Genomic DNA, 25,290 nt, shown 5'->3' on the forward strand with positions numbered 1-25,290 from the left:
GTAGTATGCGATTAAGCAGCTCACCATTAGGTAGTGTGTGTTTTTTTTGTCCTACATGGAGTAGTTTGCTTTAAAGGCCTGTTTAAAAGCAAATCTCCCTTGCAGAGCAAAAACACTCTCCCACTGGATGAAGTGATTATGACATCAGTAGTGCTCAACCTCCCTGATCTCTCTCGCATTGTGTAGATAAAACAAACTGAATTCCAGGCTTGTATGGGACTTTTGCCCCACATATGACTGAAAAGGGATTTGTGAAAGTTAGCCCTGGAAACAGCTGAGAAGGGTTTCTGTTAGGGCTAGTGAAATCTGCTCCCCTACCTCCTGGAAGGAAAAATGTCTTGGAAATAAGAGGCAATCATTACACTTGAATGGTTTAACTAATATCTCTGAGGTCTGTTCCTCTATCTCATAGGCCTTGGCTCCTTAGCTATGATTGCTTCTATCTGACAGTGGCCTCCTCTTTCATTTTGCTTTATTAAATCTCCAAATGCTAGAGCTCAGTGTTCCTGTTTGGCTTTTACAATCGTCCACCCTTGTACTGCATAAGGGAGAGGGGTTACTGAATTTCTTGTAATGGCCAGAGGGCCCAGGACATTTAACAGTTGCAAACAGACATTTAACAGGTGCAAATTTATTTATTTATATACCTATTTATTTATTTACCCAGCATATGAGGATGAAGAGGCACCTGTTGATATTCTGCCTGTACTCCAGTTACATGACAGCCAGAATGAGTGAAATTCCAATCTCCAAGTGCTGGGGGAGACTCCACCTACTGAGTTTCTGTCTGGCATTCAACAGTTAAACAGAGAGCTCCAGGTATGGCAGAAGTAAGCAAGATTTCAACTGTAAGAGTCACCACACAGAAGAGAGCACTGGTAACAATGGACACAAATGCTTAATGGGAACATGTGAAGTAGCAGCACGTTCACTGTATTTTAAGGTTGCCTGCTTTTCAGCAAAGAACAATATTAATATTTCCATTGAAATTTTCACTTAAATTTGTATTTTAAACCAAAGGTCTGGTACAGAATGTTGAGCGTCCGCCTGTCATACAACTGTTAAAAGTCCTGGGCCCTCTGGCTCTGACAAGGAACTCAGCAGCTCCTCCCACTTATATCTACAAATGGTTAAACAGGTTGCTTACCTGTAACTCTTGATCTGGAAGTGATCTGTTGTAGTCATAAGCAATGGGTTCTGCACATGCGCAGGGACCTCGCGGGCTGACTGAGTAGCTCCTCATGACACCCCGCCCCGTCTGCACGTGCTCTGCAAAGTTCGTTAAGATTGACAGTTGTGGCATCCTCCTTTCAGTTTCCTATAGACCGCCAGTAATGACGATCTGTGATGTTCACCATGCCATTTTCCAAAGTCACTCCTACTGCAGTGGGGACAGCATGGGTGGGTTTTATGACTACAATGGATCACTTCCAGATCAAGAGTTACAGGTAAGCAACCTGTTTATCTGGATCATGATCCGTTGTAATCATAAGCAATGAGTGATTAGCCAGCTTTCCTCCAGGAGGCGGGTGCAGAAGACCCAAAGCTCAAGGCAACACCCTTTTAATAACATTTCGCCCAAAGTTTGCCTCCCGGGCCATTTGTAAATCTATTGCACAATGCCTAATGAACGGCTGTTGTGAAGACCATGTAGCTGCCATGCAGATCTCTACCATCCTGGTGCCTGAAAGATGGGCTGCTAAAGCTGCATACGCTCTGGTGGAATGCGCACGCACCGTTTTCGGTGATGGCACACCCTGCCGCTGATATGCCATGAATATCAACTCTACTAGCCAGTGCGCCAAACGTTGGCGGGATATAAGGCGGCCCTTGCACCTACCCTTGTAACCCACAAACAGCTTCTTCATTTTTCAGAATGCCAGAGTACTCTGCAGGTAATAGAGAAAGACCCTACGTCCGTCCTAAGAATGTAACAATGTTTCAAAGGGCGTTTAGGGGTCCTGGAAAAAGGTAGGTAAGATTATTTCCTGGTTTAAATGAAATTCCGTTACAATCTTTGGACGAAATCATGGGTTGAGCCTCATGACCACCTTATGAAGATAGAACTGTGTATAAGGTGTATCTATGCGGAGAGCCGTCATCTCGCTAACTCGCTTTGCTGATGTGATTGCCACCAGGAAAACAGCCTTCAAGGTGAGTAGACGCATCAGAACTGTTGCTAACGGCTCAAACGGCTGCTCTGTTAAAACCGCCAGTACCAAAGGTAGACTCCACTGCTCAATTGGCTTTCTAATAGGCGGATACAAATTGCTAATGCCCTTCATAAAGCGCTTGCACTCAGGAATGGAGAAAACGGTAGCGCCATCCCAACCTCTGTGTTTTGAAGTAATAGCCGCTAAATGCACCTTGACTGAAACATTAGCAAGGCCTTTCAACTTTAGCGTGATCAGGTACAACGTCTGTGGCATCATCACAAGTTGTTGTACCAGTTGCGCCACCTAAAATTGCAGGGTTTCTGGTTGTGCCAAATTCTCTTGTCGGGCAGAAGATGCCTGTCCTGCTTTCCAACGCAGATAATCAGCATAGTTATTAGGAAGCAAGTGGCAGAAACTACAGGAGTGAGCTGGAGTAAACTGTGTGGGCTGAGTTTCAAAATGCTGCGATGAGGAAGCTGTAATTGAAATGGAGTTTTGTGCAGAAGAGAGAGCTGACGTTTGTTGAATTCTAAGCAGAGACATGGATGGTATTTTTGGTGGATGCATGGGTTCCCCATCCTGCTCAATGTCAAGACCCGTGCGCAGGAACCCATGAAAAGTAGATCCAGACGGTGTACTGGAGGCTGAGTTCAGCAGCTCTTATAAAGTAGATCAAGCTCCTTGACGTTGGCAGCAACCATCTATTTGTTCCCCAATTCGTGCCTGCAAGTTGGGGGTTCTTGGGCTCAAGGGAGATTGTACCGGTGTCCTCGCTGGTGAGAACTCATCGACGTTGACGCTTGAACTTGCCGGCTTGATTGCAGGCCGAGTGTATTGCATTCTGCTGTCAATTTCAGTGTGACAGCTGTTGTCAATGTTGACGTCGAAGCTGCACTCGATGTCGGCATGGTCAATGTCGAAGATGCAGCAGGCATCGTCAAAGCCATGGTCAATGTCGATGTCGAGGTTAACATCGAAGCTGCTGCCATGGATGCCGAAAATGTCACCGGCACTGCGGCCGATTCATCCAAGTCACCCTCAAATGCCTGTGCCACTGATGGAGATGGGGTGTGGTGTTCTTTTTCGGGGGCACTGCATTTTCATCAGAATCACTTTCGGATTCATGACGGTGCCTGCATTTGCTGTGCCTATGTGTCTTCTTCGACACCTCCTTAGGCTTCTTAAAGAGCCCATCTCCAGTTTTCAGTGGATCAGCGCCCGCCGTTTTAGACTGCTACTGTGCAGTTCTGCGAGTGCTAGACTTAGCACTAGATGTTGACTTAGCAATCAATGTCGACTGGCCACTCGTTACCGACAGTGAGTTTGGTCGCGGCATCGGAGGGCAGAGCACCTCATCATATAACGCTGCCCTTAAGGTGCAGCGCTCTATTTTGCCTTGTTTGTTTCAAAAAGGAGCTGCAAATCTTGCACACAGCTGTGTTGTGCTCCTCCCTAAGGCACATCAAGCAAGTGTCATGAAGATCAGTCAACAGGAGTTTAGCCCGGCACTTCACACAGTGCTTGAAAGTTTTCTTCACCTCCATTACTGAGGTAAAGACCGTTTTTATTATGATGCCAAATTGTTAGAAAAATTGTTCGTGTTTACTCTGTTCCTGGTCAAATACAGATAGTCCGTAACAGCAAAACAAGCCAAACTGTTATCCATAAGGAAGTCCATTATCCAAATCCAAGTAGTTTAAAGAGTAGTTATTTTCCGAGGAGCTATAGTACGAGGTTTGAACGCTAAGGTGGTCAAAGAGAAACTGAAAGGACGGCCCAACCATCAATCATAACGAACTTTGCACAGCACGTGCAGATGGGGCGGGGCGTCATGAGGAGCTACTCAGTCAGCCCACGAGGTCCCTTCAATTGAGCAGGAGTCTATCTTTGGTACTGGCGGCTTTAACAGAGCAGCCATTTGAGCCGTTAACGACGGTTCTGATGCATCTACTCACCTTGAAGGCTGTTTTCCTGGTGGCAATCACATCAGCGCAGCGAGCTAGAGAGATGACAGCTCTCTGCATAAATACACGTTATACACAATTCTATCTACATAAGGTAGTCATGAGGCTCGACCCACGAATTCATCCAAAGACTGTAATGGAATTTCATTTAAATGGAAAATAACTACTCTTTAAACTACTTGGATTTGGATAACGGACTTTCTTTTGGATAACCATTTGACTTGTTTTACTGTTAGACCGTTTTTATTCTGATGCCAAATCGTTAGAAAAATTGTTTGTGTTTATTCCGTTCCTGGTCAAATACAGAGTAGTCCATAACAGCAAAACAAGCCAAATTGTTATCCAAAAGGAAGTCCATTATCCAAATCCAAGTAGTTTAAATAGTAGTTATTTTCTGAGGAGCTATAGTACGAGGTTTGAACACTAAGGCGGTCAAAGAGAAACTGAAAGGAGGATGGCCCAATCGTCAATCTTAACTAACTTTGCACAGCACGTGCAGACGGGGCATGGCATCATGAGGAGCTACTCAGTCAGCCCGCGAGGTCCCTGCGCAGGCGCAGAACCCATTGCTTATTATTACAACGGATCACGATCCAGGATCCTATATTCCTTACTATTTATTTGGCGATTTGTGAAACACGATGACACTGTATACATTACAAATTAGACCTGGATGTGTCTAATAAAGGGTGAGGAGTATGCTCCACACACACAGTGTGTCTCTGCAGATGCACACAGAAGGAATTTCAGCAGATGCAGCTTTTCTTTCTCCTTCAAGATACATTTTCATGTCTTCCCCAAAAGCATCCTGAATTTTTAATATTTTTGAGGTAGGAAATATGTTAGTATAACATGATATAAGCTTGCAATGCCCTCCATCTTCTTGTTCTTCATTTGAAACCACAGGAACACCACTAAACACAGTGCAAATCATCAAGGAAAGTTTAAACCTGGTGATCTTTCTTCCATTCAGGTTGAGGGTCAAGAAACCCACTGCAATGCCATTAGTCTAAATGTCCAGGCAGAAATTAAAATGCCTCATAATCCATTGCATCCACAGTCATTTCCTAGAAATACAACCAAATGGATTTGTCTGATGCATCCTTATGAGGAACAGTGCTTCCTCAAACTACCACGTGCTATAGTAATTGTCCAGGAAGAAATTCACTTTCTCCCTCCTGCATTCAGACTAATGCCAATACAGTGGCTTTCTCCTTGCAGCCCATTTGTAGGATACGGTGAATAATGTCACATTGTATCAAGCAAAAATCCATCAGGTGTATCTGGAGAAAGCAATTGTTGAATTTCTACATATACTGTACACTTACTATAGTGTGTACAGTTGACATTTTGGGGAAATGTAGGTGACATTTTGGGGAAGCACTATGCCTTGTAGACATATATCAAGCAGAAATTCATTGGAGCATCTTTAAGAAGTGATTAGGGGAGCTACATGTGTTGAATTCCTGCCTGCATGCATTTCTCCCAGCTGAATGCTAACCTGAAAGGCCAAGGAAAAATATGAGTGCACAGAACCTCACTGTACAGAATGAAACTTCAAAGTTTTTACTGTACACATAACGCGGAAATTAAGGTAATCGCCTTAATTTGAAATGCCCACACTTTTTAAAATACAGGAGAAAATTGTAAGCACCTTAACTCTCATCTAAAACCAAAGATTTTGTGATATTAGAATATCAAAATACTATTAGCTACAGTAACAGAATCATGTAGTTCACTGCAATACACAAATCGTAACATTCTGTCTTATGGTACAGTTAGATCACCATAGCTGGCCTGTGTGAAGGGCCTGCTACCCTGTGGTTTACTAAGTACAAATCCAAATTGGACCCAAAACTCCATCTTGTACTGAAGCAGCAGCAAAGTCATCTTAACTGGCCCCAATGCCAAGAAGCATTCTCTGCTCCAAGCAGCACTCTCCCAGGAGAAAGCCATCAATACACTCTCAGTGGCACTTCCCTAAAAAAACTTGGTAATCTGTTCCTCTGAGATTCAAAAAGGTTATCAAACTGCTCTGTAACACTCTTACTCGCCTGAATAAATCAATGCAAGAAAATCATAAGCTTAGACTGTAACTATATGCAGTTTTAACTATCTTCAGTAAGATTGTTTTTTGTAGAACTGTGCCTTAGAGGAGTTCCTGGCTATTTGGAACTTTTGTTGTTATCAAAAGGGTTAGATATGCTACCATTCCCCTGGTAAAGACACCAGTCTTGTCTAGAGCTCAGATAACTCACTGATTCCAACATAAAATCACTACATAGCTTTCTACTTCATCTACGAGGAACCTTGATACCCATTTAATTGGAGTGCAGAGCACGGGGAGGGGACAAAGTGCCCCCACATACTATTACTATCTACAGAATGTGTGTTACCTCCCTGCAGACCTGCATTTAATCCCTTCCTTGTTGCTGAGGGGCGTTTTCAGACATCAAGTATTTGGGTCTCAAGGTCTACAACTTATACTGTTACACATGTTCCTTCTTGTTTTTCCTGATACACTTTCAAGGAACACCTTCCTTTTCTGATGCAGAGGCATAGCTAGGGTACAGCAGGCAGGGCACGTGCCCCAGGCGCCACTTGAAGGGGGGACGCCATTTTTAAAAATTAATATAAAGAAATTTTAAGCCTACCGAAAACAAAATGGTTACCGTGCATGATCAAATGGCCTCTGTGAGGCCCTAGGACAGGTCAGGCTTCGCAGAGGCCATTTGTGCATGCGCAGCTGCCATTTTGTTTTTAGCGGCCATTTAAAAAAAAAAATTTAAAAAGTGGCCATCACACATGCTCAAATGGTCCCTGCGAGGCCCTAGAGGCCAGCGGGGGGAGGGGGAACCTTTGCAGACCCCTCCTCACAGCCTTTAGGAAGCCCCCTGAAGGGGCTACAGGTAAAAAAAATTTTTTTAATTTAATATAATATAAGTCACTGTACACATGTTCAGTTTGGCACTATGTAAAGAGAATCAGGCCCTGTGAATACTGAGCTGAAGCGTATGAGCTAGGATTGTATTCATTTGCTCTTACTTTGCTTCTTGTGATAAGTGAGTTAAATGTGATGTCTTAATAATATGGCTATTAGTGGTGAATTTGTCTTTGAATCAGTGTGAAATCCTTAGTATTAAGGCCCACTGGGAGTTTCTTGCTCTCTTTCTCTCATTTTAACTGTCTTTCTCAAATACTAGAATACATTCCAAGCAGTGACATAGTTTACTCTGCATATCCTTTAATTATTTTCAGAGTATCTGGGAAAACTCAAGTTCTCCATTTATTTTTAAAACTTATGTAATAAGCGATGCTATAATGCATAGTAGAGAATTAGACAGGCACTTCTGTTTAGTTTTCCAAGTACACCTCCACATAGTATTTGGGTATTCCATGAACCCCAGCATTCTGAAATTTGTAGTTTTCCAGCATTTTTTGGTCTGACTATGTCCACTATTAAATAGTTTTTGAAATATTAAAAGATTAACAGGCTTAACTTGTATTTTTCAGCTGGTATTATGGTAAAGCTATCTGAAAGATGGGTGTCAGATATTAGGACGGGGGGTGCAATTTTAGTGCTTGCCCTAGACGCTATTTTCCCTAGATACACCTCTTCTTTGATGTTTTAGAAAACAGAAAAGCAAAACAGCACTGCTGTTTATTAAGCAAGCCATAAATCTATTCAAAATGTTCTAGTAGCTCTTTAGACAATATTCAAATTAATACATGTGTAATTACTTTTAAAAACTGTTAGCAGGAAGCAAAAATACCCAGGCTATGTGTACATAATGATAGAATTGCCTATGTGCTTTTTTAAAAAAGATACAATTAACAGTTATATTGGCTTATACCATTTTTAATTCCCTTCTCCCTTTCCTACATCCTCTTTCTATTCCCATTTCTAAAATTCATCTTACATACCAGTGCTTGATATTAATTTCATTTCTATCCTGCCTTTCTCCATATGCTGTACTCAAGGCAAGCTGCAATTCCATAAAAGATATCCAAACAGTAACTCTACTAGTGTTCTATTGCCATGGGTATTCAGACAATTTGCCTGTTGAAGCCAACTCCTCTAACAACTCACATTAATGGATCTTCTTTTGGCCCCAGGCTAATTCTCTCTAGAAGCAACAGCATGTTTTTGGAAGTGGAGGTATTTTAAATTATTTTGGCATGCAATTATCACCTGCAAGAGCTTAAAGAAGATTTAAAGCAGTCAATGCCACAAATTCTATGAAAATTAGTTTTATATACAAAAGGTATGAGTGTATCTTGTAAGAACTTACAGGCCAAAAGATTGTCAAAGGCAAGCTATTCCTAGTTTTCACAGTTCTAGTAATGTCAATCAGTCATTCAAGGAAAGCTAAAGTGTAGACTGAGGCCTCATAGAGGAATAAGAGGGAAACTAGATATGATGAGCACAAGACTGCATGTCAGAAGTGGGTCACTTTGGATTTCATGTAAAGCAGAAGGGGTAAGGCAAAGAAATTAACCAGTCTTGAGATAGCAAGCATAAATTGTCACCTTTGCAAAGCAGGGTTGGCAATGGTTTGCATCTGGATGGGTGACTACATATAAATGCTATCTGCTGTAAAATATTCCCTTTAGGGGGGTGGGGCTGCAGCTCAGTGGTGGAGCATCTGCTTTGTGTGCAGAAGGTCCCAGGTTAAATCCCTGCAGACTCCAGGTAAGCATGGGAAAAACCCTTGCTTGGAAAAACCTTTGCGAGCCACTGCCAGCTAGTGTAGACAATACTGAGCTGGATGGACCAATGGTCTGACACAGTATAAGGTAGCTTCCTATGTTCCCAATGTACAATTTCATAAAGAAAGGGCTGTTGAACCCTTCCCCCCACCAAAGTTTTGCTCCTTCACCCCCCACTCCCTACAACTATTCCTCTCCAGTTATGTTTCTTTTCTTGGAACTTCAAGACGAACATCAAGTCAAGAGAAAAATGGCTAGGAAAAAGAAGTTCAGTAATTCTCTTTTGCCCATGCTGAGCTTAACCTTGCAGAAAACGTGAAGTTGGACACATGGGTAGTGTATCCATAATGTACAGCCTGTCCCCAAGTGAAAACTTATGTGGTTTAATTTTTTTAAAAAAATCAAATGAAGATGTTTTCACAAAATATATATATTTAACTAGTCAGGTTTTTTTAACTGAATAAAATGTAGACCACAGCAATAAACTGGTGACCAGCATGTCATTGGTTATCTTATTCTGATCACACTGAACTTGAACAGATAGATGTTCCACACAGCCTGCTGAGCACTGAGCAGGGCACTGGGACTACAAGACCTCCAAGATGCCTTCCAACTCCAGAATTCTCTGCTTTGTAAATTAGTCTTCAGCTTAGCCAATACTTTACTGCTTGCTTTGCAAAGTTGGGCATTTCAGTGAAAAGACAGAAAAATGTCTAAATGTGATCACATATCCTTTGTGGCATCAACTGCTAAAGGTCTGAGCCAATTGTCTGCCTTAACAAATTAAAGTGAAAAACATGCATAACCCACCAGTATAAATCCCTTTTAGATATACTTAGGATTATACTGAAGTATGAGATAGTGGCTCACATTCTGTGCCGTGTTAGAGACCCATCTGTAGAAAAGGCTGTATTGGACCTCAGCCCAGAGCATGCTGAGCAGCCAAACACACACGGAGGGGGAGGGAGCAGCAATTTTCGCTGTTCTTTTCCCTCCAAAAAGTACCTTTTGACTTTGGAAATATGTCCCTGAAGGTTGCACGACCCTCAGGGATATATTTCTTAAGTCAAAAAGTACTTTCGGAGGGCAGCACACACACTCCGGCACATCTGGCTGCTCAGGAACACTCTGGGCTGAACTCCAACATAGCCTCTTCCGCAGATGCAACTCCTGTTCCATACTTCTAACACCGCAGAACATGTGAGCCGATGTAATTTAATACAAAAATTACAACTTTTGTTGGTCACTGTTAATATCTTGTATTTCTATTCTTTTGTTACATCAACACAGCAAAACCACTTCAAAACAGATATTCCCACTGCATAAAATGGGCTTCTATCCATCCTATATAATAAAAGGCTATGGCGTGATCCTGTGCGCCCGTGTCTTTTTGGCCCATTCTGGGCATGCGCGGAGCGCATGCCCAGATCGGGCCAAAAAGACACGGGCGCCCAGACACGGGCGGCCATGTTGGGGCCCAGAAGCGGCGGCCTCAGAGAAGCGGCCGCCGCCAACGGGAATAGAGTGCTGGCGAGGCGGCGGCGGCCGCGGCAGGGCAACTGGCCCCAATGGCGGCGGCCACCACCCTACGGGAAGTGCGGGTGAGGCAGCGGCGGGCCGAGTGGCCCTGATGGCGGCCGCCGCAGAAGTACGGGTGAGGCGGCGGCGCTCTGGCCCCGTCAGGCCCCTTTTTTGGCTCTCTGCGGCCGGGGGTGAGTGAATGGGCCAATTTGGCCCTTAAACGTGGGGGATGGGTGGGGAAAAGCAGCTGCGAGGGAGGGAGGCCGGACGGGCGGCGAAGAGGGGAATGGCGGCAGGGGGCCAGGAGCGCCATAACTAGAGCCCGTATTTAAAACGGGCTTTAACATACTAGTTAAATAATATAAGCTTTGATCAATCTTACTATTAAACACATATAGCCTGCAGTTCTAATTTGTCATATTGCTATTCTTATTTTTCTGCACAAACTTGCTGTAGAAAGCAGCCCTTTCAAACAGCAGATTTATAATCACTTACTTTAAGGGTTGTAGACTTTCTCCTTTTGGCCCCCATCTTTTGTTCATTTCCCTCTGTAGTATCTGGGCAGCTTTCTTGAGTGGTTTCTTTAAGAACTGTAGAGTTAATCACTAGATGGGACTACAAAGAAAAATATTACCACCACATAAGTAAATCAATAGCAAATGAAGACATTACAGGAGCAATATATTTTAAGGCAAGCCATTTTTATAGCAATGTTTGATGGATTTCACATAAAGAACAGATTAAAAAACTATAGAGACAGTAATTTGACTGTTTAAAATAAATTATCTTGTTAAGAAAACGTGATTTACGATGAATATTTAAATACCACTTTTCAACAAAAGTTCCCAAAGTGGTTTACATGCATACATACAGGGATGTGCATGGAACCGGTCCGGAGGCCATGTTGGAGGCCTCCGAACCGGCTCAGAATTGGGCCAGTCCAGCAGGGGTGTGTGTGTGTGTGTCTCACTTTAAGGGGGGGTAGTACTTACCCCTCCCGCCACTTTCCCCCCTCCAGCACTCCTCTTTGGAGCAGTTTTTGGGGCAGCAGCGTTCCTCCCTGCTGCCCCTACCCCCGTTGTTGCCCGGAAAAAGCAGAAGTTACTTCCGCGCATGCTCCTATTGCAGCACACGCATGTCCGCCGCCGCCGTGCGTTCACCTCACACGTTGCGCACGTAACGTGTGAGGCACGCACACACATGGCGGCAACGGACACACACGCGCCGCTATGGGAGCATGCGTGGAAGTAACTTCTGCTTTTTCCAGGCAACAACGGGGGCAGGGGCAGCAGGGAGGAATGCTGCCGCCCCAAAAACTTTGTTCCAAAGAGGAGCGCCGGAGGGGAAAAAGGAGCGGGAGGGGTAAGTACTACCCCCTTGCCCTTAAAGTGAGACACCCCCCGGTGCTGGACCACGCTTCAGTGGTTCCGTGCACATCCCTACATACAATGGCTCCCTGTCCCCAAAGGGCTCACAATCTAAAAAAAGAAACATAAGATAAACAGCAACAGCCACTGGAGGGATGCTGTGCTGGGAGGACCAGTTGCTCTCCCCCTGTTGTAAATAAGGCTTGCATACAGTGGCAGATGTGCTTAATAAGTAAATATCCAACAAAAAATTTTCTAGTGAAGACCCTTTTTTAAAAAAATTACACAAGGATTAAATGAGTTCACTATGACTGGATAGTGTATTCAGCAAGAGACCTGGAGTGAGGCACCAGGAGTCTTGAACCAGAGACTCTAGCAGTGGGGCCGAGGTGCCTTGAACTTTGCACTGAGGCAGCTTTGCAGCACTACCCTGGACATGGCAAGACAGTGTAGTCTCACGTGACCTGAACAGATAAGGTCTTGTCTGGCCTTTCTGCAACTGTTAATACTAGATTTGTTCCTCAGTCTGAGTACCTGCTGCTTAGTGCAAGTTGAACTGCAACATACCACCTGGAACCCAGTCTGGGTCTGCTGAACTGCCAGTCCGCTGAAGAGCTGCCAGTTCAGGTAGAGATTGCCTTTCGAAAAGCTAAATTGATACAATATTGCTCTGGGAAATGTGAAAATAAAGCAGCCAAGCAGATTGGTAGTTTCTCTAGGGCAGGCTTTGGTAGCTACAATGCCTTAAAATAAGCAAGCATGGCCTATTCTTTAGGCTGGCAAGGCAATGTAAAGCACAAACACGTACTTAAATACATTTATCTACAACACTGCCTGGGAAATTAGTAACATGTTAAAAAGCATGCGGATACAGGGACCATTTACATATTATTCTTTCTATGACAGAGTACATGCACCCAAATCCAACCTGCAACATTTTGCCTGTACTGATTTCTGAAAGAAGATAAGCAGCTACCCTCCAATGGCTGAAAAATGCTTTAGCACTTACTTCTTGCCTTGTCTATGCTCTTGGCAAGGAAAGGTCCCCCACTGCTGTCACTCACCCCACATCAATTTGCATTCCTCAAATACTGCGGGAAGGGCTGTTCTTCTCCGAGGAAACGACTACTCTTCCTAAGGGCTTATGAGAAATTCTCAGGAGAAGGCAGTCCATACATTTGTTCAAGGGAGGGCAAGTACTGCCAGAAGAGGATAGGTGGGAGATGACAGGATGAATTGCAGGCCAGGGTAAGAAAGTGTACTCTCAAGGTAACCTGAGGAACAAATAAGGTCTTCTCTGGCTTTCTGCTACTGCAACACCGGCTTTGCTCCTCAGTCTGAGCAACTTGTTGCTCAATGCAAGTTGAGCTTCTGCTACTATTCAACCTTTCTAGCTACCACCATGTGTATTGGCTGCTGATGAAAGAGAGGCTGCTTCTTTCTTCTGCAAAACTACGCAGGCAGGCTTCTGTAGATGTTACAGCAAAACTGGTTTTTAACATGCACCATGATATAAATGGCAACTCTATCCATTCAACTACAGAAGTTTCTTGAGTACTTGCAATAGAATGCCAAGTAGACTTCCTTTTAATCATGTAAATATGAGACTTGTGAAGGCAGTTTAAATACTGGTTTCTTGTTCAGGACAACCCTGGGTGTCAACCCAAGCCTATCATTGCTCAATCATAGTAAAAACACTTCCAAATGGCTTATTAAAAGCAACATCTCTATTTCCATCAGTCTTTCATTTTTTTGATCTATTTCTCCCCAGGGACATTTTCTCTGTAGGAATTGTGTATATTGTGGTTACCTTTAAACTTAAGGAGTTTACTGCTCCTGGAGATTATAAAACATATACTTTGCTCCACTTTACAGTGTGCAATTCTGAATCTGTGGTTTATCTTGTCAAGTGCCCTTGCCATTTGCTCTAGGGCAGGAAAGACTTTTAGATCCTTAAAAAAGAATTGGTGAGCATTTGTCCAATATCAGACATAAAAACATCAAAGCCCCTTCTTAAAAACAGTCTGGAACATTAACTCCCTTTGTCAGATTTTTATTTTTGGGCTTTACAGTACATACCTTTGTATGTAAATAGGATCCTTTTGGAAAAAGAGGCCTGTTGGGTTTTGAGATTAAATTACTTTTCCCCTAGGGGACTTAATGAAAATTTAACATCATTATTTTAATTTTCTAGTAGTAATATCTACTTCTGTCTAAAGGAAAAAGAGGTGCTGGTACAGCTGTACAATCCTTGTTACAGACTGAGGCTTGTGCATGATTAGCTTTTTGTCTATATCAGTTTCCTGGCTGTTAACAACCCTGTAATTCAAGAGTTAAATTCTGCCAAGTCTTTCTTTGTACATGTGCTCTTGCTTTAACTGATCACTGTTAACTTCACCTGAGCCTACTTTACTCTTAAAAATGAGGCATGTTAATCTGCAGAGCAGCTACCTGAGAGAGAGAAGTTCTTTTTTAAATTATATATTTCTGAGGGGTTTTCTTTTACAATATTCTTATATATTTTATTCAGCTTTTTGATCAGCTGTTCAATCTCCTGCTTGTTTTATGTATCTTCTCTGCTAGTTTACATATGTTTTACTGTTTCATGTTTATTAGGGATGTGCATGGAACAAATGGCAGTTCTGACGGCTTGAAGGTGGGGGGATTACTTTAAGGGAGGGAGAGGGTGCACGTACCCCTCCCTCTGCTTTCCCCCCACCAGAAGACCATTGTAAACTGGTCCGGCGGGTAGGCCGCGTACCTCCATGCCGCCCTGTCCCCTCATTGGACCAGAAGCACCAGGTACTTCTGCTTACTTCTGGTCCGACAAGGGTATGGGGCGGCAGGGAGATATGCTGCCGCCCCCGCCCAGACCAGTTTACAATGGAGCACCAGTGGGGGGTGGGAAGCAGCAAGAAGAGTAAGCGCACCCTCCCCCACATGTAAAGTCACCCCCTCACCTTCGATCTTCCCTGTGCCGGTTCCGTGCACATCCCTAATGTTTATAATATTCACATTTATATTATTTTTACCATTTTTATTGTTTATGCCTTTTGTACTTTAAAATTTGCATATAGATAGATAATTTTCATAGGCCCCCAAAGAAGAGATTTTCCCTCAAAATGTGTTGGGACCTTTTTTTGGAAACCAACTGCTATACCATTCCTCCTTCTCAGACTGGCATTTCTGGTATGGTGTCATTCTCGTCAAAAAGACAGTGGAAATTTTTGACCAAATTAACGATGCTTCCAAACTGGAAGGTAACTTACCTGCTGACTAGAAAATTTAACTTTGGGGTTGTTGTCAATTTCCCACAATCCTTCATTAAAACCTTTTCTTTTATTTGGTTTACCATATTTTTCTTTGTTTTCAGCATAGGGAAATATATCTTTTGGTCCCAAAAATGCTCTAGAAAAAAAATTGAAGAGTTCAGATATTCCATATACAGTCTGCACTTGATAGATTAATACATTTATTTTAAAGGTTGCTGATTTATAGCTGTTTTAGAGAGTGAGAGTGTCAGCAAGCATTTAGACAAGGCTGGTATATAATATTAGGATAGTATATAATATTAGGCTAGTATATAAGGCTAGTATATAATATTAGGATTCCAAAAAGTGTTAAGTTCTGCACCAAATGCTCCTTATGTAACTTAGTCATAGGAAAATAGGGATGTTTCCCCATATAGTAGTAACTGGAATCCCCATGTATCTGTGGTGAGGCTGACGGTATTAATGAAATTATTCCCAAATGATCAGGTATGAATAATTTGATGGCCAGACTTGCACATTATACCAGGATAGTACAAGTTATTCTAGTAAGAACTAATCTGCCTACTTTCTTTTCACTGTTCCTACAACTGGACTAAATTTGGTCGAAATCAGTTAAGCAATTCACAAGTTAGCTCACTTGTGCCTCAAATGTTCATGCATCCATCATCCTGAATGATGACATCCAGGGTGATGACATCATAACAAACTCCGCCCTTGAGCTGTCCCTATACCTATAGCAAATTTGGTACACATCAGTTAGCCCAATTGCGCCTCAAAAGTTTACATGTCCGCCATCTTGCACCAGTTGCAGGGGAGTAATGGCAGGTGAGAGGGCACACCCTCAGCTCCTGTCTGTGGCTTCCAGCGGCATCTGGTGGGCCACTGTGCGAAACAGGATGCTGGACTAGATGGGCCTTGGGCCTGATCCAGCAGGGCTGTTCTTATGTTTCTTATCTTGAACTGGATATCATCAAAAACTACGCCACTGAGGTGTCCCTACGAATGTACCTGATTTTGTTCATATTGGTCCGGGCATTGCAAAGCTGAGGGTGCAGGGGGGATGCATGTGTGTGTTTGCACACACAGAGAGAGATTCTGAATGCTGGGTGATCTCATAATCCTACTGGAAAGTAGGCTAATAAATTCTCAAGCAGCTTGTGAACAGTACCAAAAAGGTTCTCCCTGAACTGAGCAATAGAATGGCAGGAGAGATTCAACATATAGAAGTAAAGTTGTGCCGTCAAGTCAGTGTCAACTTCTCAAGACCACAAAGCCATGTGGTTTACTTTGGTAGAATACAGGAGGGGTTTACCATTGCCTTCTCTCGCACAGTATGAGTTGATCCCTTTCAGCATCTTCCTATATCACTGCTGCCCGATATATACTAAAAGATATATTATGGCTTCATGCACACACTTCGGAAATAATTTGACTAACCACACAGGCAAGATTTTGGGATTATGGTATAAAGTTCACTGCCAAATTTGTATTTTTTAGATGCTTCCAACTACTTCTCTACAATACATAACTAAAATTATATCAGCTCAGCAATGCTGTTGCAGTGAAAAAGGTTGATTTGGCATTATTAGGAAAGGGGTGGAAATATACGGCAAGTATCTTAGTACCACTATACAAACATCTATACTGTATTTGGAATTCTGTGCATAAATCTAGTCATTTCATCTTAAAAAGTACTGTTGCACTAAACCAGTATAACAAAGTAACTAAATGAGGGCAGGAGTGATGAATTGTACTATATTAAGAAAGGCTCTGACCCTGGTATACAAGCCTTGATGTTTCTGCTTTGGTACAGACCCTCCACTTCTGTTCTTGGTACAACATGGCTCTGCAAGCTTTATAGATGGTATTGCAAGAACTATGCTGAATGTCTTATGGGAACATTCCTATGCTATCTTGGAACAGACTGATGTTGACTCATCAAACATGATGAGCCAACAGTTCTTGCTTTATGGAAACTAACAGGAGATTCAGCTTTGACAAATTTTAAGGCTACTATGAGAATGAATGAGAAATAAAGAGAAACACAGTCTGGCAGTTGAGTCCTAGATACCTACAGCCACTTCACTGGTTGGTAAATTCCAACATGCACAACTTTCCAAAACGCCCTACAATTAGGCAATCAGAAGGCTTTCACCCCACCTATGTTGTTCCTGATGCAAACTCTCAGTTGCCCAGAGACTGAAAATGGAAACGTCCTGCTTTTCCATAGCAAATTGTTTTTAAAATTTCATGGGCTGACATCCACACTAGCTTTACCCATGTGCAGCAATGCACATTAAATTTTAAAGATTAAAATTAGCAGAGGCTGTTTGCACAATCTATAGCTCTACTGTAAATTTTTCTTACTGAAGTTAACGTCTCTGAATAGATAGGACTTACGTTTCATGAGTGCCAAAAAAGAATATAGGCATTTTATTTGTAGGTGGCTTGACTGCTCCATCAGGAACTTCATCTACCTACGGTAAGACAAAATTATTCACAATAAAGCGCTATACAGAAAACTACTTAAAGATGCTTAAAGACAAAGTGCTATGGAAACTAAAAAGAATTATCCGCCTCCAAGTGTTTCATTGTAACTAACAGTCTTACAGGAACAGCATTTGGACAAATAATTTGTGCAGCCTGATCCTAGGCATGTTTACCTGGAATTAAGTGTCATTTGGTTTAACAGAAATTCCCAACTGTGCTAAGTTTAAAGCCTTAATAAATAGGATATACACAGGTCTGTGGAAAAGCTGTATCTAGACAGAGCCTAATAATTTCTTAATAAACTATGTGTAATCTTCCCAAATATGTATTGCATAATACCACTCTGAGCCAAGAAAAATAGATACACATCTATCTAGAAGTGGGGAAAGTACACTCATAGATCATGATTTTTTTTTTAGTCTGTACCACCTGGAATCACATCTGTCCCTGCTAACATCATTAAAGTTACAGACTATGCATGACACAATACTCCAATTGCAAAGAACCCAGTATCTAAGGCATAGATTTTTATTTTTACATACAGACCCCAGAACTCTATAAACTGGAGAAATCCTTTCCAAGTTCCAGGATACTGAAAGGGTAGTGAAAAATCAATGCTTTAAAAAGTGTTTCGAAGTACAAGTTTATCATAAAAACCTGCTTTAAAATGAAATTTGAATGTGATGCAAACATATAATCTCTTAATTGAACTTATGACGCTATTATCAGCTCAGGGCTATCTTATAAACAGTTGCTTTTCTTTCTGAAGAGAGTGAGGAAGACATCTTTGTGTGTTATCATACAGCCTAATAGAAGTTCATATACTTGTTACGGCTTAATATTGAAGACAGAGGAAAGCAACAAATTAAAAGTGCTAGAATTGAAGTGATGCCATCCTGTATCTCACCATGATCATCCAAAGAGCCCATACAGATGGAGGTTGTAATCTTATGTTCTACTACCTTACTATGACATTAATATTTATAGTCTTTCAGGATCATCTCTTTTTATACATGGATCCCCTAAATCCACTTCGAACCTGCACGTATGTGATTATTCTCCCCTGCCAAATTTATTTAAACAATGTGTTCTAGTGAAAGTAGATTTATAGGAACATACTAATTAAAGGAGAGAATATAAAAGATTTGTTTCATTAGTGTGATCATTCATTCACAAGGTGCTTTGAAGCATTTTGAAATTAAGGACCTATCCTTGATTTAAAAAAAATGATATTGTAACTAGTGTCAACAGGTTTTGGCTAGAAAAATGTGTGGTGTTTGGTCCCCTTGCTCAATGGGAGGGTCTTGTCCCTGACCTTGCACTGCACCTTCAAAATGCAGGTGAGAGATATTCCACTGCTTCTCTCTGTAGGACCAAACTTCAGGACAGGGGAGGATTATTCCAAGTCTTTTTCTCTAACTTGATCCTAGAACAAGGAATGGGAATTTGTTTGGCTGATGCATTAGTAAGGCACCCTTTGCAAGTATGTGGCCAAAGCAAGCATCTTGCCTTGCCCCTCTGGCTTGGAATTGGAAGGGTGAGGTAAGGGGTTTATTGGCTGGATTCTCTGTCTGGAACTTGTAAAGCAAGCCCCTTGCCTTACCCCTCTAGCTCTGAGCTGGAGAGATAAAGCTTGTTGACTTAGTTTTATGCTAGTTGAGTGTTTGTAGCACCTTGCAGATGCATAGCCAAGCAGACAAGCTCCTTGCTTTGCCTTCCCAACTCTGAGCCAGAGGCAAAAGGCTTACTTGGGCCAGGTCTTTCTAGGCATGAAAGACTATCCTGCTTCCTTTTCCTGCTCAGGAGCTAGAAGCAGTGGTTGGGAGCTGGCCTATTTAACAAGACACTCTGGCCCAGCTACTAGTCTTTCAGTCTTGGAGCTGGGAAGTATGGCCCAACAGCAAGGACAATCCTCATCCTCTGCAGCTTTAAAGTTGGAAGGAAGGCTATCATATGCACCATGACAAATGAAGAACTGAATCCTGGTCAAACAATTTTATTTATTAGGGCTTTCAACTACTACTACAAGATTGTATGCATATGTATATAAAATATAGAAGTGTCTAGCTACCAGAATTCAGCACTATAGACAATGGAGGATTAAAAACCATGGATAAGAGCCCCTGGTGGTGCAGTGGTAGAACTGCCGTCCTGTAACCAGAAGGTTACAAGTTCGATCCTGACCAGGGGCTCAAGGTTGACTCAGCCTTCCATCTTTCCAAGGTCATGTAAGTGCTATTGCTAATTCTGGTTGTTTTAAGTTGAATTAGGTTTGTTCAGGGCCCTGCACTCTGCTTTTGACTAATACTTAAATTACTGTTCAAAAAGACCCTATACCAGTTTACTATCAGGGCTGGCCCAGAATATTTTGGCATCCGAGGTGAAAAATTCAAATAGAAACCTTCCCACGCACCCCAAAATAATATAATAATAAGCTCAATAACTGACAATGATATCTAGACTCTACCTGCAGGGCCAACTGCTGCCACCACCTCCTCAATAGCAGGACCAGCCTTATATCGTTTGTGTACCACAATCCTTAGTATTTTTATTCAGAAGTCAGAGTTCAATGAGATGTTCTTCACAGTAAGAACGTATAGGATTGCAACAGAGAGTAGTGTCCATATATTTAAAGCACTGGTGCTTACAAAGTTCATTACATTCTACTGTAAGCTGACACTAAGAACAGAAGATTACACATTAAAGGCAAATATAGTATCTGGTACCTTCACCACTTTAAAAGGCAAATTCTAAGGAGGCAATCTGCCTGCTGGTTCTGCCACTGCTTTTAGTAGAAGTTGGCAGCAGTTGTACCTAGTTCAGGTATGCACGATTTGCTCTGCCTTACAAGAGGTATTTCCCAGTTGTCCCCTACTGAGGGTACCAGATGGAGACAGATTTATTTTAATCAGCATGGTAGAACTGAATCTGCTTTGTTTTGGGTAACTAGTATCATGCTTACATGAAATAACTGATTGTGACAATTTTTTGCGGATTTGAGAGATCCATATGTAAAATGAAGATGAAGACTATTTTGAAAGATTCATAGCACAGCTCTTCCATGTCCTAGAACAGCATCAGAACATTACATTTTTTCAAAATGCAATTAAAACATGGCTTTGTTCAAATGGGGTCTCCATGCTTTCCAGGAACATGCCAAAGCATAGGATGAGTAGTTCTTGTGGCCACATCAAATGAAAGCTGTAATTAGAGTTCAGTTCTGTAAATATCCTGATAATCTATGACAAGAGGACCTAGATCACTTGCTTTTATAACATTGCCAGAAGGAACAAATGTGTCATATTAGGTATATACAGGGAATTGAAAACTGAAGATTTGTGCTGAGCTTTTTTGCTTTTGCATAGAGGTGCTGGATCTGTGTGCGTGTTTTTTTTTAAAGTAATTAAGTCAAACTACATACACCTTGAAAAATGATTTTATATAGCTTGGGATAAAAATTAAACACCATTTTTGGGATAAAATTTAAGCAGTTATAGACTCTTTAGTAGTATTAGTATAATCAACATCATAATCTGACTTATCTTTTCTCTAACAGTCTACTGTAAGGTCTCTTTAATAAAAGCAAAGTTATATGCAATGTCTTTAGCATCCTAAACAAATAGGCAATATTATAGAATATAGAAAAAATAATTAATTGCCCTGATCTTAAGGTAAACACAACTCTGAAGGCAGGCTTAGATTGGCAAACTACATATTTTACAGTCAAAGGTTTATAGGCCCTTTTGCTAAAAATTAAAAATACTATGTAACATTACATGTAAATGTTGAAAAGAAGAGGCTGCTTGCATGTTGCAAGTGGAAACATCAGAACGCCTCAAGATATAAGCCAAAACCAGCAGGTCGGTAGGACCAGCTGCAATGTGATTTAGAAGTCACTTCCACCAACACAAACACGCCCCCCTCCACCAGGCTGCTCAGGCCAACGGGATGATGGAAGAACGAACCCAGACATGCATGGACCCCGAGGCATTTCGGAGGGGGCGCTTTCTAGAAACAGCGAAAAGGGGTCGACACAGCGAGGCCACCAGATGTTGGTTGGTTTCCAAGGGAAGCGGTGGTGGCAGAATCCGTAAGCAGCAAGGGAAAGACGACAGCAGGGCAGGTGAGGGCAGGAGGGAGCGCCTTACCCGGGCTGGCCAATGGGGATAGCCTTTCATCTTGGCGAAGATCAGGTCCCCGGGTTTGAAATCGCGGCTCATGCTGTCGCCGAGGCGGCTGCCCTCGCTGCTGCGGAGAATCGGCTGAAGAAGAGGAGCGTCGCTGCTCTGAAGGGGGGTCGTGGGGGGAGAGGAGGGGAGAGCAAGAGAGCAGCAGCAGCCGCAGCCACCCTGAGGTAAACGGCAGGGATATGCCCACCCCTAAAGCACACACACCACAACACCCGGCGATGATTCCCGCTCATCACCTTCCCTGCCCAGCCGGGAGCCCGCTCCACATGCCGTCAAGCCCGCCCCTCTCTCGGGGTCGCCAGGCCAGCGCAGCTCCCTCCCACGACCCTTCATCGCTCCCGTTTTGGCGGGAAGAAACTCTCCCATCACTCGGCGCCACAGCGGAGCGGGGGGGGGGCACCCTCGTCTCCGTCTCTATCACCGCTGGGGCTCGAGCACCCCCCCCCGAGCCCCGCTTACCTGCCCCGCGCACGCGCGCAAGAGCCCCCGATACAACAGCACACCACCGCGGCCCGTTGCTCGCTCGCTCGCTCCCCCCCCCCGCTTGCACCCAACCCCGCCTCCTAACAGCAAAACAGCGGCCGCTGCAAGCGAACCACGGCTCACGCGCGCCCACTCCTTCTCGCGCCAGCTACCTAAACGCTCGCTCTCGACAAGCTCGGCGTGCACCAAACGATTCCTAGAAATGGGGGACGGGATGGGATGGGGCGGGGGAGGACGCACGCGCACACTCTCCCTTCGAATGAAATCGGCGGCTTACCAGCCTCCTGTTGCTTCAGCGCTCAGCTTACAAGCCCAGTGCTGAACAGCGTGTGACTGAGAGCGGCGGAGCACGACGCAGCTGGCCCGGGAAACTCACTGACAGGAACCCCCCTCCTCCAAGCAGAATGGTTCGCTCCGTTTCCTCCTTCTGTTGCAGAACTCCTGTAGGTCGCGAGGCAAACAACAGTGAATTCGTAGTAGGGGAAGAGGAATAGTGAGGGATGTTGCTTCTCAGCGTGGAATGGTTCTAATGGCTCTGGGGAGGTTTATCTGCCTCTTCCAATATATCCTCCGCCAACCAACCACCTTAGGCGTGCGCGCACCACCTCCACCACCCCCCAGTGGGGGTGGGGAGGGGACTGGGAGGAAAGTGGAAATGACGTTCGCTCATTAGGTGCGAAGCTGCACATAAGGTTCTGGAGGAAAAAAGCAAGATGCACATCTCAATACGGCCCGATCCTATGCACGTTTACTAGTCGAGAGTAAATCCTACCGTGTTCAGTGGTGCTTACTTCAAAGGAGGAGTGCATGGGATTTCAGCCATAATAAGGGAAAGCAAGGGAGGATGTGCTTGTTTCGCCAGAAGCTGCCGCTGTACTGCCACCTCCTCGGCATCTCAAGTTCAAAGGATTTCCCCCATGGCAAGGCAGCGCAGCGAAAGACAAGACCTCTGGCCTGACAGCATGCAGAACTGCTGTCGGTCGAATACCGATACTGTTCTGCATTAGAAAGTCCACATAAAAATAAAGCCTCTTACAATATTTTATTAGGTCTTATCAGCCCTCTCGCTTTATGCCACAGTTTTGAGCTGTGGCATTGGGAAGATTTAGAAATGGAAAGTGGTGCATTATAGGATGTAGATACTAGAAAAACAGGTTCAGATAGTACCTATAGTAAAAGGACAGTGTTCCTCTGCCTTGTTTGAGTGATTGATTGTTAGATTTTTATACTACCTTTCAGTAGAACAATCTCAAGGCAGTTCACACAATAAAAATAAATTTGAGTTTAAAAATACAATTCTAATGAAAAGTTTTAAAAAATTCACAATAGGACCATCAAATACAGAGTAGCAGCAACAAAAACAACACATATAAAAGCCTGGGTAAAAAGCAAAGATTTCACTTGCCTTCTAAAAACTGTGATGGAGACTGAGGAATGGATGCCTACCAGGAGAGCATTTCTGGGGGCAGTCACTGAGAAGGTTCTGTCCCACGTGCATGACAGCTGAGCCTCTCTCATTGTTGGCACGTGGAGCAAAGCCCCCTCCAATGACCTTGTCAAGCAGGAAAGCTCATCCTTGCACCCTTGGGAGCAGGCAGTCCTGCAGATATCCAGGGCCCAAACTGTTAAGTGCTTTAAATGTCAAAAACAGAATCTTGACTTGGACCTGGAAACAAATTGGCTGCCAATGTAGCTCTTTCAGAATGGGTGTAATATGATTCCAGCAGGCAGCTCCAGATAAAATCCTAGCTGCCGCATTTTGCACTAGCTGCAGTTTCCAAATATTCTTCAAGGGCAGCCCCACATAGAGCGTGTTACAGTAATCCAGCCATGACGTGTCTAAGGCATGAGTAACTGTGGCCAGATCTGCCTTCTTGAGAAAGGGATGCAGCTGATGCAGTAGCCAAAGCTTCTAAAAGAGTCTGGTCCAGCAACACCCCCAAGCCACACACCTGCCCTTTCAAGGGGAATGCAACCTCACCCAGAACCGGTCAGACTCCCTGACCTTGATTGGCTCTCCTACTGACCAACAGTACTTCCATCTTACCTAGATTCAATCCAACCCACATCCAACCTATCACTGCCTCCAGCCCCCCCCCCCGACTCAGGACATCCACTGCCTCCCTAGGATCAGGTGATAAAGGAGAGATAGAGCTAAGTGTCATCTGCATATTGCTGACAACTCAGTCCAAGTCCTCGGATGACCTTTCCCAGTGGTTTGATGTAGATGTTAAACAGCATGGGGGAACAAAACTGAACTCTGCAGGACCCCGCAGGCCAATGGCCATGGAGCTGAGCAGTAGTCTGCCAGCAGCATCTTCTTGACCCTCCGACCAAGAAAGACCACAGCCACTCCAAAGCAGTACCTACAATCTATATATTTGAGAAGTGGTCCAGAAGGATACCATGGTAGATAGTATCAAACGCCTCCGAGAGGTCCAGCAGAACCAACAGGGACACACTCCCCCTGTCTAGTTCCCAGTGTAAGTTATCCACTAGAGAGACTAAGGCAGTTTCAGTCCCATATCCAGGATGGAAGCCAGACTGAAAGGGGTCTAAATAATCCATATCATCCAAAACCCTCTGCAGCTGGGACACCACCACATGTACTATCACTTTGCCTAAGAAGGGAAGGTCAGAAACAGGTCTATAGTTGTCCAGGTTAGAGGGATCAAGGGAATTTTTAAAATAAGGGTCTTACCATCACCTCCTTGAGGCATGGTGGTATCTTGCCCTCTCTTAATGAAGCACTGATTATAGCCTCCAATCTTCTGCCTGCACCCTCCCTGGCAGATTTTATTAACCATGAAGGGCCAGGGTCAAGAGCGTACGATGTTGCCCACACATTGCCCGTGATCTTGTCCACATTCTCAGGCTGCACTAACTGAAAAGAATCCAACACAACAGGACCAGACAGTATCCGAGGTACTTTTGCCAGAACTGCCAAAATCTTGAAGTCCAAATCATCACAGATGCAAGCGACTTTTTCTGCAAAGTGACATGCATACTGATCACAACAGGTTGTAGATTGTTTCTCCCCCATCACTGCGGGGGGGGGGGATGTGTAAAGCAATGCCTTTGCTACATGGAACAACTCCACTGGTCTGCACTGAGCAGATGCAATGGAGGTTAGGGAT

General features: G+C 43.5%; 1 protein-coding gene across 4 annotated transcripts in view; it reads right to left on the minus strand.

The window, feature by feature from the left end:
* PSIP1 (PC4 and SRSF1 interacting protein 1) overlaps positions 1-22,755 on the minus strand; it is a 109,279-nt gene extending 86,524 nt beyond the window's left edge. The window contains exons 1-5 of one of the 4 annotated variants that reach the window (XM_053295685.1): positions 22,431-22,755; positions 21,629-21,766; positions 17,391-17,467; positions 14,988-15,126; positions 10,847-10,966 (exon numbers count right to left, since the gene is read on the minus strand). In XM_053295685.1, coding sequence (XP_053151660.1) covers positions 10,847-10,966; positions 14,988-15,126; positions 17,391-17,467; positions 21,629-21,700 — 408 coding nt within the window. In that variant the 5' untranslated portion in view covers positions 21,701-21,766; positions 22,431-22,755. The other 3 variants (XM_053295686.1, XM_053295684.1, XM_053295687.1) reach the window with 3 other exon arrangements.
* Between the last annotated feature and the right edge of the window lie 2,535 nt (positions 22,756-25,290).

Source organism: Hemicordylus capensis, chromosome 2, assembly GCF_027244095.1.
Source record: "Hemicordylus capensis ecotype Gifberg chromosome 2, rHemCap1.1.pri, whole genome shotgun sequence".
NCBI lineage: Eukaryota > Metazoa > Chordata > Lepidosauria > Squamata > Cordylidae > Hemicordylus > Hemicordylus capensis.